The sequence below is a fragment of the Ictalurus furcatus genome, chromosome 23 (assembly GCF_023375685.1).
Source record: "Ictalurus furcatus strain D&B chromosome 23, Billie_1.0, whole genome shotgun sequence".
Taxonomy (NCBI): Eukaryota; Metazoa; Chordata; class Actinopteri; order Siluriformes; family Ictaluridae; genus Ictalurus; species Ictalurus furcatus.
Window position 1 is genome coordinate 1,451,645 of NC_071277.1, and position 14,994 is coordinate 1,466,638.

Here is a 14,994-nt window from a genome sequence, read left to right on the forward strand (position 1 = left end):
GTTGGCGAGTAACAACACGAGGCACATTATTTAAATGATTTATGTTAAGGCGAATCCTTTGGGATTCAATGCATACATCAGATTTAGGAATCCGCCATGTAAGTCAATAATCTCTCAGTCTTATTTATGACCACTTTCTTAATAATATATAAGAGAATTATCTTATATATTATTATGTTGGCATGTTATAGTGAATGAGATTCTTACAGTATGTGAAATGCTACAGCATGCTTCTCGTCCTCCTCCTTTCCCTCTAAGCTTACTTTATTAGGGGTGGAGGGAAACGCAGTGTGAATCCCACTGGCCTTGGGGTCCAGTGGCGTGTGAAATAAATGTGATAAAGACTGTACGGACTGTACATGCTCTGTGTGTGTGTGTGCCTGTAACGGAGCCGTTAAACAGGGAGGCATGCTTCTCAGGCCACTTTCCTGGCATGGGTTCAGCATAAAGTGGGATCAGGAAGGAAATGTCACTGTCCAATATGGGCAACCTGTCAACATACACAGTGACGTTACAATGCAGTGTCGTGTTGCAGAAGCTTTAGATAGAGAGGTCATATATAAATGTCTTGTCCAGTAACTGTGGACCATATGAATACATCCCTTAAGGAATGCTAGCTCGCTTTACTAATTACAGATCCTGTTCAACACCGATTTATTTTATGAACATACTGTAATCCACCTGTTCGTGTATTAAGCTTAATATTTAAATGTGTGCAATAATATTTTGGCTACATAATGGATTGCAGAACGCTTTTTTATTCAACTTGTCATTAGGGCCATGCGAACACTATTTATAGACCAGCTGTTTTTATTTTTTATTTTTTGTTATTTGAATTAAACCCTTCATTTTTTAAGGATTTTTTAAAAATCAATTTAAGATGATTAAAAAAAAAAAAAAAACGGAATCAATCGATAATCCAATAATCATAGAATATAAGGATGTTTTCTTTGAGACACATGAAGCTGGCACAATTTTTTTTTTAAACTGAGACATGAAGAACATCATGGCAATGGCATTACATATTAAAATGAAGTAAACACAAATTTACCTGAAGCCTGAATTCAAAATAATGGATACAAATGTTTCATGATTAAACATTAACCACATAAAATCCTAAATATCCTAAATATAGACCTAATATATAAACTCCTAAATATAAACCCAAGATAACCTCAATATTTAGAAAACTCAGAAATAAGTTAATTTATACGCTTTATATTTTATTGTTATTGTTACTAGGTAAACTAATAGCTCATGTAACCCCTAGTCTGCTTTTCTTCAAGCATGCTTGCTAGTATATTTAGGGATGCTTTGTTATGCTGGTTATGTATTACAGAAATAATGAAAGACTTGAAAGCAGTTGTTTAGTTTTGCTCTACTTGTGCCTAGGATGGTGAGCTAGATCAAGGAATACATCATCTTTATGTATTTTACATTTTTTTTCAATGATCAGTTATTCCTTCAGGTCTGACGCTTAGGGATATAAGGCCTATTAACATTTTATCTGAACCCAGACCAACATTATCACTCTTTTTTTGTTTCCACACAGCGTCTGGGATCTCCTCACTGCCCACCACTCCTACACAACTGACCAAACCCTCACCATCATTTCCTCTGGAAGAAAACCCCAACCTCCCGATGCGTCAAGAGGAACGTTTGCGCTCTCTGTCCTCTCCTCCAGACACGGGCCAGCACTTCAGCGTGCCCTCAGCCAAGCCACCTCTCACCGCTTCCTCGGCACCCATCGCTACCTCACGCCTGGTGAGTGCCCTACGACTTTTATCTGCAAGTTTACATCGAAGTGTTCGGTTATGATTCTGTTCAAAAAAAAAAATTGAAGAGAGATGACCACAGGGACAGTGTTAGGATCCTTCAGTCAGTGCTAATGATGTAATGAGAATCTTTCATTATGCAGCGCTGGGGACACTTACAGTGCTGTGAAAAAGTATGAGATTTTTTTCTGTTTTTGTATACATCTCATACTAAATTGTTTCAGAAATAAAAACAAAAGATTTAACAAAGGCAATCTGAGTAAACGCAGAATAACAGTTGTTAAATTATGATTTTATTTATTGAAGAAAAAAAAAGTTATCCAATACCAACTGGGCCTGTGTAAAAATGTATTTGCCCCCATAGTTATCCCCCCAAAAAAATTCGTTAAATCTATGAAACTGCATTCATATTGGGGTTCAGCTGGACTAGACCCAACCAGACCTGATTACTGCAAACCCTGTTCAATCACATCAACACTTAAATAGAACTTTCTCAACAGCATGAAGTTGGTTAAAAGGTCTTACGGAGTAACACACTATGCCGAAATTCCAGAAATTATGAGGAAGAACGTGATGGAAATACATCAGTCTGTGCTCAGTCTTTTTGGTTAAGAGTCTACCAACTTAGCACATCTTGATTTGGCAATTGTATTTCACTCTTCCTTTCAAAAATGCTCCAGATCAGATCAGATAAATTGCTAGGGGATTCTGTAAACAGTTCGCTTCAAGCCATTTCACAGGTTTTCAATAGGCTTTAGATTTGGGCTCTGACTGGCCATTCAAAAATTTTGATCTACTTCTTCTGAAGCCACTCTTTTGTTGACTTGGATTTGTAATTTTGAGGTGAAATTTTTCTTCATCTTCAGCTGCCAAAATAGATTGGCTTTTGGAGCTATCCATGATTCCCTTTATCTTGACTAGAGCCCCAGTCTCAGCTGAAGAGAAGTATCCCCATAGCATGATGTTTTCCTCCACCATGCTTCACCATGGGTATGGTGTTCTTTGGCTGATGAGCTATCTTGTTTTTTTCACAAACATATCTTTTTAGAGTTATTCCCACAAAGTTGTACGTTAGTCTCATCAGACCACAACATATTTTGCCACATTTTCTTTTTTTTTTTTTCCTCTTTTTTTGTGTAGCCACACTACCTCATAGCTAAAACGTGAAGATTATGATAGATTTTTGTCACATACAGCAAATGATTTGTCCTTGCCAGATATTCCTGAAGCTCCTTTAATGTTGCTGTAGGTCTTTTGGCAGCCTCCATGATAAGTTTTATTCTTGTCCTTTTGTCTATTTTGGAGGGACGTCCTGTTCTTCCATGGTGTGCCCCATTTTCTCCACTTGTTGATGATGGCCATCACGGTGCTTCATGGTATATTTAATGTTGTGTAGATTCCTTTATACCCCTCTCCTGATCAATACTATTCAACAGTGAGCTCCTGTAAATGCTTTGAAATCAAATGCTCTTTATCAAATAAAACAGAGAAGATGTCGAGAAAATCCTAGAATCCAGAATCACTTAATTGCTGACAGCTGTATTTTGAACATGTTTGAATGGTTAATTCTGAGCCCTGTCACATGCCAAATTATAAAAAGGTTTTTTTGGGGGTGTTGTTTTAGAATTAAAGTGATCACACACACATTCACATTCTACGGACACTTTAGACACGCCAATCAGCCTACCATGCATGTCTTTGGACTGGGGGAGGAAACCGGAGTACCCGGAGGAAACCCCCGCAGCACGGGGAGAACACGCAGACTCCGCACACACAGGGCAGCGGCGGGAATTGAACCCCCAATGCTGGAGGTGCGAGGCGACCGTGCTAACCACTAAGCCACCATGCACCCTCAAGTAATAATATAAGAATAAATAATAAAGCGGATAAAGACCCCCCCCCCTCCCCCCAAAATATATATTTTGTTGATTGCTATATCACAGTAAAGGTGGAAAAATATGTGTTATTATTTATCTTGGTTTCTTTTTGTCTTTTTTTTCTTCTTTTTTCTTTAACATCACCAGAACATGCCATTTTAACAGAGGTCTGTAGACTTTCTATTTTTTGCTTGTATTTCCTCATTTGTGCTAAATGAATAAATGTAAATGTACAACCCCAATTCCAAAAAAGTCGTGACGCTGTCTAAAATGTAAATTAAAACAGATTGCAATGATTTGCAATTCTCATAATCCCATATGTGATTCACAATAGAACATACCAAACATGTAAAGTGAGGAAATGTACAATTTTAAGAAAAAAATAAGGTCATTTTGAATTTGACGGCCGCAACACGCATCATATATTATTTTGGATGGGGGGGGGGGGCAACAAAAGGCTGGATAAGTAAGTGTTACTAAAAAGAAACAGCTGGAGGAACATTTTGTAGCTGATTAGGTTAATTGGCAAGAGGTCAGTAGCATAATTGGGTATAAAAAGAGTATCTTAGAGAGGTAGAGTGTCTCAGAAGTAAAGATGGGAAGGAACTTTTTAAAATCTAGTTTTCATTCTAATCATCCCATTAAGACAGAAAATAACAGTAACTACTACATAGTTGGTCACCAAGCATGTGACCGTTAATAGAGTAATAAAATAAGTGACGTTTTGGAGAAACACCACATCTGAAGATCAGAAGCTTAACCTCCTCCTTCCCATGTGTATATGCCCATCTCCGCCTTCCGTGCTCTATGACTAAGTTTAACGACCTCCCCAGCCTTTCCACCCAGAACTACAGCCAAAGTTCTTCCATTTTACTGCCACCACAATTGATTGTAGGTCTGTTGTGCACTTGTGAAACTATAATTAATCTTTTATGTGAGACACAAGAACAGCTGTCTCATTGAGTCTTGTTAATAATAATTGCATATATCTTAAAATACCATAATACACCGAAGTCCTCTTTTTTAACTAGCCTACTTTTTTAACTTTTAAGTAGACTTCACATGAAGCAAAAATAGGCCTGCTTACACTTGAGCATAGCTTTCCAGGACTCTTTGATGTTCTCCTTTTAGCAACTTGGGTACTTAGAGCCAGTTTCTTCATTTAGACAAGAGACACACTACATATGCACACACTACATGAACTAAACTCAATTTATGTGCAAATTAAATGTTACTGCATTTTTTGTAACACATTTCCCTGTGCATCTCTCTCAATTTTAGTGAAGCCTGATTAAGGCTGATTATGAGCAAATCATCCACATACACACAGAGACAAACGCATAAAAACATTGAAAGAAGCAGTTTTTCATTTAAGAGCCCTTTGCTGCCAGAAAAGCGAATGGCAATTTGACCGAAACCAGTGACTACGCTTATATGCATACAGGCATCAGAATATTCCTGTATACATGGTTGTTGTAAAGGCCCGAGTTCCTATTCCGAAATAACTAGCCTACAGCTGATAATCTGTTAGCACCCACAATTCCTTGCAGACTGAGCGTGCACAGATATCTCCTTTCAGTGGATTTGCTCAATAAGGTGTTTACATGAAAACAATTCAGATTAAAACAGGCATATTTTAGGGGTGGGAATCAGAATATTGTCTTGAGTCTGAATCGGACGATTGGATTACGGCGTTTACATGACTTAATACTAACTAGAATATTGCCAAATTCCGATTAATATCGGAATATTGATGTGCATGTAAACTTAGTCAGTTATGGAACTGCCCCTTTCCCTTTGCTTAAAAACTATTTTTGCCTTTTGGGAGCCACTTCCACTCCTTAAATGAAGAAACTAGCCAGACTAGCTAGCATGGCTATATTGCAAATCAAGGTATCCAGGTTTGAACTTGATTATTCTTAATTATTTTGTGAGTATTGTACCCTGCTGAAAACTCCGTCTAGGTGTGACCGGCTACTAGTTGCCAAAACCGACCAGTTGGTCAAACTGGTAGACCATCCTTGTGAGCTGGTAGAAAGGAAAAATGATCGAGTTACTGCTAATGAAAAAGAAAATAACAGAACAGTAGAGCAATTAGAAAACATTTATTGAGTAAATTATTCAAGTAATAAGGAAGCTGGAAGCTTGACCATCTCGGTCTGTGCAGGGTAGGTCCAGAAACACTCTTAAACAGTACAAACTTCACCTTTATCCACTGGATTTGTAATTTTGTAATATAATGTACTTTGATAATGAAAAGATCTATTGGGTTGGGAACTCCAAAGATAAACATCAGGTATTTCATCTCTCTCTCTATCTCTCTCTATCTCCCTCTGTCTCTCTCTCTCTCTCTCTCTCTGTGTGTGTCTCTCTCTCTCTCCTTCTCTGTGTCTCTCTCTCTCTGTGTCTCTCTCTCTCCTTCTCTGTGTCTCTCTCTCCTTCTCTGTGTCTCTCCTTCTCTGTGTCTCTCTCTCTCTGTGTCTCTCTCTCTCCTTCTCTGTGTCTCTCTCTCTGTGTCTCTCTCTCTCCTTCTCTGTGTCTCTCTTTCTCTGTGTCTCTCTCTGTCTCTCTCTCTCCTTCTCTGTGTCTCTCTCTCTCTGTGTGTCTCTCTCTCTCTCTGTGTCTCTCTCTCTCCTTCTCTGTGTCTCTCTTTCTGTGTCTGTCTGTCTCTCTCTCCTTCTCTGTCTCTCTCTCTCTCTGTGTCTCTCTCTCTCTCTCCCTCTGTGTCTCTCTCTCTCTCCTTCTCTGTGTCTCTCTTTCTCTCTCTGTCTCTCTCTCTCCTTCTCTGTGTCTCTCTCTCTGTCTCTCTCTGTGTGTGTGTCTCTCTCTCTCTATCTCCCTCTGTGTCTCTGTCTCTCTCGCTCTCTCCTTCTCTGTGTCTCTCTCTCTCTCTCTCTGTCTCTCTCTCTCTATCTCCCTCTGTGTCTCTGTCTCTCTCGCTCTCTCCTTCTCTGTGTCTCTCTCTCTCTCTCTGTCTCTCTCTCTCTATCTCCCTCTGTGTCTCTGTCTCTCTCTCTGTGTCTCTTTCTGGAAACTAGTCAGTGGAATTGTATGTTAAAATGCTGAGTTTATGGTGACTGACTCCCAGCTGTTAAAAACTATTTGCAGGCATTTCTGATTTGATAGGGTTTATAAATAGTGATATCGCAAACTATCTGTACAAAATAAATATTTCTGACAGATTTTTATATATATATAAAAAATCCATTACCGTGACTCGGCTTTTAACAGCTAAATTGGTGTATGAGTAACATAGAAAACTAGTATTAGTTTGACCCGCCCCCCCCCCCCCGAACAAGCCAATAGTTCATTCCAACTACTGCAGTAAACTGGAATAGTCCATATTAACCCGACTAGAGGGGGTGGCCTGATATCATAATTCACTTGGAACGCACGAGTGCTCGGGCAGAGCGAGTCTACTCAAGGACAAGCCGAACGGTATCTGCCCAGGGGACTAAACCGACGCGTAATAAAATGCTTAAATAGCCGTTTGTTTACTCGTTTTCTTGTAACCGAAGGCGGTTTAGTTTCGCGCCGGTGATACGGCGACAAGGCGGCGTGGAGACGAGGAGACGAGTGACAGGCGCGCCGCGTGCACTAAACCCGTTTCTTCACCCGGTCCTCCTTGTTTTTCGTCCACAGGTCCGCGGTTTGTCTGAAGGCATGCTGGAAAAACTCGACCTCGAAGATGAAGGTAAGCGTTTGAAACCTGAACCGAACGTAGCTGTTGTCTTTAACGCTGCTCGTACTGTATGAATGAGGATTGTTGTTCGGTCCCAGCGCCGTCCACTAGCTCTCAGCTTCTCAGCGCGTGCCATGTTGCACAGGTCCTCCTCTCTCTCCGTCTCCTGCCAGGGCTTCTCCAGCATCTCCCTCCAGCAGTGCCGAGCAGGGGAGCATGTGTGTTTATAATGGTGCACACTAGTATATGCGTTACATATTAATCCCATTCGAGCTGGCGATGCGGATTTCCTCCTTGTCACCTTTCTTGGAGTCATGCATGTCTTTTAATGAGCAAGATGGCTTGTGTATGACTTGAACAGTAATACACAGGCATGTGGCTGATAAATATACTCCCAACAGCTCTACCTTTCAGAACACATTATTATTTATTACTTTTGACTCCATCACTGCCAGTTTGAGGAACCCCCCAAACCCAGGATACCCCTAATGATTGGTTTTTTTTTGTCTGGTTAAACAAATAGTTGAGTCATACTCTCTCTCTCTCTCTCTCTCTCTCACTCTCTCTCTCACGCACACTCACACACACCTCCAACTAAACCAGCAGTGCATACAGTGAAGGACTTGTCCATCTTTCAGACTTGACTGCCCAGAGAGAGAGAGAGTGTGTGTGTGTGTGTGTGTAAAGCAGGGCCGTTAAAATCTCCCCCACAGGGTTGTTTTTGAGCAGATGTTCCTTGAGAGTCCTGGGTTTTTTTTTGTTTGTTTGTTGTGTTTTTTTTTTTGAGAGGGTGGGTGTGTCTGCCTGGCACTCTTATTATTGAACAGGATTTTCAGGTTTTTGCAGATTGCTGCCCCTTTAATGCACTTTTTAAAGTGGTCAGGGCATGTTCTGGACGGCGTTAGGCTAGAGGCGAGGAAAGATCCGAAATTACAGTCCGAATTTTTCACGCGGTATCCTAGTACCGTGACTCTCTGGATTCTAGTGATTTCTTAAAACATAGCCGATGGGTCTGTGAGGGTGCGATGATTAATGTAAACATTTTTCATAAAATATAGTTTGTGCAGGGAAAACTGAGGTGGGGGGCGGGGGGAGAATCTCTGGTTTCGATAGCTAGGGAACAGTTGTTTTAGTACACATTTAAATGATGTGCCTGATATTTGAATAGTTGGATTGTTTTAGTGAAATAAACACCTGGGTGAGTGGATTTACTTATTTTCGTGTAATTTGCGTAAACATAGGAGCGATGGGGAATCGGTCACAAGGTTCTCGAGAGGTGGTTCTGCACTACGAAGTTGAAATTTTTTTCCCACCAAGTCTCTTGTGATTTAAAAAAAAAAAAAAAAAAAGAAATGTTAAGTCAATTCTCGACAGCAGATGTCAAAGGTCAAGTTAATCTTTCACAAACTTCTAGAAGCCTGTACCTGTATAGTAAACTTTTTAAAAACTGCTGTTTGTTTCCAGATGTGTACACTGTAAACAATAACATTAGCTTATGGTTCCTGGAAAAGATAACCCCCCCCCCCCCCCCCTCTCTCTCTCTCTCTCTCTCTCTCTCTCTCTCTCTCTCTCTCTTTACTGATTTGATCTATTAGTAAAATCACCTAGGATTTTTGGCCTCTCTGCAGTTCAGCAAACCTCCTTTGTCCAAGAACTGCTTCCGTAATTCAGCAGAAAATCATTTTAGGCTGACTCCATAATCGGACTGCGTATGGATTGAAAGACCGACTTTTCACCCGGGTGTGCAGTAAGGAGCCTTTAATTTAATTTACGTTGCGCCTTTCAAAAGCACGTCACTTCACACAGACAGTCACATTAGCACTGCAATCCAAACCACCCAAATGCTATTGAGGACACAAACACGCAAACAGAACAGGTTGCCGATAAGGTGAGGGAGGGAGAAGTTGAACATTTACTTATGGGAATGTTTAGTTTGTTCAGTCCGTACAGGATTTCGCAGAGGTTTTTTTTCTTTTTGTGATCGTTGCAGCCGAAAATGCTCGATTTTGCTGCGGCTTGTGAGACAAAATCACGACACGAGCCACGCGAGTCAAGAGCACGTGAGCTTGAGGAAAGGGCGGGACTTCTTGGAGGTGTCTGTTAATGTAAGAGAGTTCAAACCCCTGGAACGATCCGCGTGTCAATGATTTGGAGAAAGAGACCGCTCTTTTGGTGTATTTTTGAGTGCTCGTTCATTCTCGGAGAGCTCCAGGGCCAGATTACAGAAGTTATGCACTCTTTAAACCATTTCTCTTTCTACAAAACGCCATGGATTAGCGAGACACTGTTTAAACGTGGGTGCCATGTTTGTACTCGCGGAGCACTGAAGCTGACTACAACTGACTAGTGCTTTATCGTGGTTTCACCACGTTAACACCGAGTTAGCGTCACGAGATGTCACTGGTTTGTCCATCTAGGTGCCCTCACCCAGAAGAGCTACAGAGATGTCAAGGTTTTGAAACGGTCTGTTTTCTCCTGATTCAGTGGGTCAAGCCATGAAAATCTGCCTTTTGGCCCACTTGCTCAAATTTAAGATCATTTGCATAAAAGGCAAAACATGCTTTTGCCAACTAGTCCTAGGATTATTTTTTTTTTTTTTGCCATATCTTCACAAAATTGAGTTTAAAACTCAATAATCATCAAAAACATGGTAAGATTTGTAAACAGTATGGCTGCATCACAGCACTCCATTTCAGAGCTCTTCCTCAATGCTTAGAGGGAGCGTATCCAAAGTCATTGTGACTCTCGTTTGTGTGTGTTCTCGTTACACAATGCCTTTCGTGCCAGATCAGACATTTCAGCATTTGGCGGTTTGTCTTTTTTTTTTTTTTTCTTTTTCTCTCTTCAGTGGATGAGATTCATTAGCGAATGCTTAAGCCCCGGGAGATGTTCTCCCTAAACACGACGACGATGTTTGCACTCAGCACGGGTCTCGTGAAGATTAAAGTATTGCCACACTTGACTTTGAGTAGCTCATCTTCATTAGTGCAGGCATACAGATCTTCATGTCAACAGGAACCAGGTGACGGCACCATCCCACAGATTCACACCGTACTTATTGACGCTTTCCACTCCAGACTGCTCAGTTAAGGAGGTACCAACGCCATTTTGTTTCACACCGAGCATGTGTATGAGTAGGGTTTTTTTTTTCTGTTTATTCATCAATACCGATAACGGTACTGATTCCTAGTATTGAGCAATCAGGTGCATCATGGAACATTTTATTCTAGCTGTGTTTGGTTGCTGCAGCCTGCATTGGTAGCAACAATGACCTCTTTTTGCTGAGTTACGTGTTTTTTAAGATGTTGTGTCGATCAGCGTGATGGCAGCCAACCGGAGAGTGCGGAGCGGTATCAGCAAGCGTGGTCATTACAATGAGTAACGTTTGCACCATTTGTGCCTCACCGTGAGAAAGCGAGAGAGAGAGACAAGTGGAAAGGAAGAATACTTGTCTCCGTGCTTGCAGGACTGAAGTGTTCTCACATGAGAGAGCTCCTACGCGCACTCGTTTCACTGCGCCACACTTGCAAAATGGTCCAGTGACACTGACTGCGTTTACATGGACGGCAGTAATCTAATTATTGTGACAGTATTGTGATTAAGGTGTTTACATGAGTCGCTTTTAGAATATTCCTTTCATGTTCCCGTTTTACATGTTGCAGAACGTAGATGGATTAACAGCACACGTCATTACGTCACCGCGCCACGCCGTCCGACGTCCCTCCAGAATTTCACGTATCGACGTACAGTTGGTCTTCGTTATGGAAGCGTATACGGTTTTGGGTGTTTCATTTTTAATTTTACGAACGCTTCAAGTGCAGTTAATTATTTGTCGTGCTGTACGTGCAAACAGACGACTGCTTGAAGCCGTGGGCTGCGTCCCAAACCGCGTACTTATCTACTATACAGCAGCTGAGATGCATGTATTTCGCCTACTATGTAGTAGGTAAGTATGCGGTTTGGGACGCAGCCGTGCTCTCTTGTTTACCGTCAGTCGGTCATGCGCCGCCGTGTGTGTACGTGACCTGTCGCAAAATGCGGTGAAAATCCCACACGACGTTAATAGTGTGATTAAAGTGTGTACGTGTCTGTAACGCACGTCCATAATGCGACTAAAACAGGAGTACTCCACACGTCTTAATTCCATTTGTGTTTACTTCGAGTGTGACTTTAATCGGATTAGGGTAATAAGAAATCGCCGTTTACGTGCTAGTTTCTTAATCAGTGTATCGTCTTAATCGGGTTCACATCGTAACGTCGTTGTCCATGTAAACATACTGAATGTCGGCTACATGAACATTAGAAATATTAGATTTGTAAATAGGATTATATTAAAATGTGATGTTTTTTCTTTTAACTGTTTACTGCGCATTACTGCAGAATCACTTTAAGATCCGTTGTCCAACGGATTCTCCCCCCCCCCCCACATTTGCTGATTGCTGAATTTCCCGACTGCACAGCTGGTAATATCACTCCACTGTCCTACTCTCCTCCTGGGTGGTTTTCACACTGGGCACGTTTGCTGCGGTCCGAATCCGAGTATGATTGTTCCCGGCGCCCACAGAACTGGTCTGGTTTCTGACTCGCTTGATTCTATCGAACCTTGATGCACTTGCGTTCATCGTACGTGATCGCAAACGCGCATGGAGAACACAGTGACTCGCCGTATATTTTTATTTATTTATTTATTTAAATTATTTTTGGTGCTTTTATGCATTCCCCTGCCACTCGTGGTACACGTGTGTAACTAATGATGTCGACATGAGCTAAAACGCACGCGCGGGTTACGTTACTTCCTGAACAAGTGCTGACCCGAGTACGAGTTGCGTTCACGGGAATCGCGGCTCCGTTCCAGTGCAACCGAACCGTTTCGGGTTCGGTACCGCCGTGCGCTTGTCGGTCCCCACGACAGCTTTGGCTTTACCAGTTTTTCATGCAGACCGTCTTCTGTTTTGGACTCTAAGCTGCCGTGTGAAAGCCTCCTTAAACGAGAAATTTTGTTTGTTTTCCTGTCTCTCTTTTTTAAAATTTTTTTCTCGTACCGGTTCAGGGCGATTTATATTGTTTATCGTGATATTTTTAAATGGAAAATTGCAATCAAGGAGCGCACAGTATCGCACCGTACTGTTTCACCAGACCATATCACCTACTGCACAGTTTGCAGCACAAAACAGCCGTTGTTAAGGGTTTATCTGGGGATTCTTGAAGATGAGGATTAGCTGCAACCTGTAATGGACGTTGAAATGGAAAAGCTTTTCCGGTTTTACCCGGTATTAGTCAGGACAATACACTTTGACTTTTCTCCATGAATTCATTGTCCAAATGTGTAGAGGCACACACGCACACTTCTGAAACATTTTCAAACATGTATACTCTGACCTCTGCTTACAAAAGCACTGTGACAGATGTTTGGTGGGCAGATAGTGTATGTGGTTAAATGGAGGCTCAAAGTGGCCATGGACAGACGGTTTTTTTTTTTTTTTTTTTTCCCCCGTCAAATGCTTTTAAAGCTGTGTACCAAGCAACAAAGATGACCATTCTGCAGTTTAGCTTTGAATGGCTTGGTGGCCGTTTGCCAAAGCGTCATGCCTCTGCAGTAAATCCATCGGGCAATTGTTCGGTCTTGTTTGAGGATTCTCATGAGGCAACAGTTTTGTTTAAAAGGATCGAAAAGCACCGACGTTATTTATTATAAATGCAACTGTTTTTCAGGGTCAGGATTTATTAACTGGTTGATTTTTTTATTTTTATTTTTTCCGCTTCTTCCCTCGGCAGTTAATAAGGTGAAGACACTGTGCAGACTTTGTTTAGTCAGGCCACGTTGCGCCTACTCAACGTGTTTACCCAAGCGCAGCAGCTGGAAACTGCCTCTGTTAATTGGCCTTGTTTCCATGAGCTAATCTTGAAGAAGTTGAAGTTTGTGGGCAAGGTGATGTCTTAAATATGATGAGGGAATATTGTCACATTAACCAAGCAAAATTGGGCGAACAATACTTCATCTTCACGGTTGCAAGGAAGCAACGTAAATGGGCAATGTAAACGATTTGGGGGGGGTGGGGGACCTGCTGTTGAAGCATCTTTTGCTGCTAATACAGCACTCGGTCTTTTTGGGTAAGAGCCTATCAACTTGGCATAGCTTGATTTGGCAATTTTACTCCACTCTTCCTTGCAGAAATTCTCCAGGTTGATCAGATTGCAAGGGGATCTCTTGTGCACAGATCTCTTCATTCCACAGGTTTTCGATAGGATTTAGATTTGGGATCTGACTGAGTCATTCCAAAAAGGTGGATCATCTTCTGAAGCCATTCCTTTGTTGACTTGGATTTGTGCTTTGTCTCATCATGATGGAAGGTGAAATTTTTCTTCAGCTGTCTAACAGAAGCCCGCAGATTGTGCGCCAAAATAGATTGGTTTCAGTCCCTGCTAAAGAGAAGCAACCCCATAACAAAGATGCTGCCACCACCGTGCTTCGCCGTGGGTATGGGCTTCTTTGGATGATGTCTGGTTTTTGCGCCAGACATCTTTTAGGGCTATTCCCACAAAGTTCTAACGCTTTCGCCAAATGGTTTGGGGTTGATTTATATGCATGTCTGACAAAATTTAGCTGGGCTTAGATGTTGCTGTTTTAATGCGACTCTTTTAATGTTCGTGTAGGTGTCTAGGCATTGTTTGCACAGTCAACATTTCACTCTTCTCATGTCACATGTAAAGACCTTATTTGAATGTGGTTAGTGTCTGTTTTTGCTAGGCGTGCTAGCGCTGATGTCATACGGCGCTTTTTATGTTGCAAACCTGGATACGTAATCCGCTTCTCCAGGCGCTCAGGCGAGCGATTTGCCTATCCCACGTTTGTTGCTGTGACTCGTGCATCCTCAGACGGAGGTGAGAATAAGCTTTTGCAAATGCAACAAGCTGCCAAGTCGAAGCTTGCCCGCCTTTTTTTCGTTCGACCGATGAGGCTAAGCAGAACCGTCGGTCATTTGTGCAGGCCGTGCCAGCAGAAGTCGCTGACAGACAGGAACTGGCAGAGTGGCAAAAGATAATGATCATTTCATGGCACAGAACTCGTTCCAGATCAAGTGGCGCCTCGAAGGAGCCTGGGCTTTTTTTAAAATCTGGACTGAGAAGGAAAATGCTTCAATGGCCCCTAAAAATGCCCCGTCTAGCAAAAGACTCGTCCTAGGAAACCGGTCTCGTCTTGTGTGAGTGCTACTGTAGAAACTGCCAAGGCGACCGAAATCACAGAGCGTGGATGGAGTAGGATGGCGGATACAGATGGGCTGAAATGCAGATTTTCTGCTCAGACTGCCTGGCTGTGCTGCTTTTTATTTATTTATTTATTTATTTATTTTTAATGGACACACTAAGACTTCTTTCTTAAATGACATGTCCTGCTGAATGTCTAATTCAAAGTGTTTCAATGGTATTAAATGACCGTATTTAATACAGCTAGGCTGATTTTCAATGTCGAACGTATTTTCTTGCAGTGATCATTCGAGTGCGCTTTAACCCGAGAGTAACCTCTGCTTAAATTAATACCGAGTTTGTGCTCGTGAGTGTTTAAGTTACTGTTCAATTCTGAAAAACTCTTCCCTCCCGGGTAGATAATATCCTTTTGAGAGAATTTAACCTGTGCTACAGGTGAAAAGTTTTGCTTCAT

General features: G+C 41.8%; 1 protein-coding gene across 4 annotated transcripts in view; it reads left to right on the forward strand.

Moving 5' to 3' along the window:
* Positions 1-14,994, forward strand: part of prkag2a (protein kinase, AMP-activated, gamma 2 non-catalytic subunit a) — a 103,309-nt gene that overhangs the window by 60,073 nt on the left and 28,242 nt on the right. For 2 of the 4 annotated variants that reach the window (XM_053611102.1, XM_053611103.1), the window contains 2 exons: positions 1,553-1,764; positions 7,295-7,346. In XM_053611102.1, the coding sequence (XP_053467077.1) occupies positions 1,553-1,764; positions 7,295-7,346 (264 nt within the window). Of the gene's footprint in view, positions 1-1,552; positions 1,765-7,294; positions 7,347-11,757; positions 14,217-14,242; positions 14,537-14,994 lie in introns of those variants that run through there. The other 2 variants (XM_053611104.1, XM_053611105.1) reach the window with 2 other exon arrangements.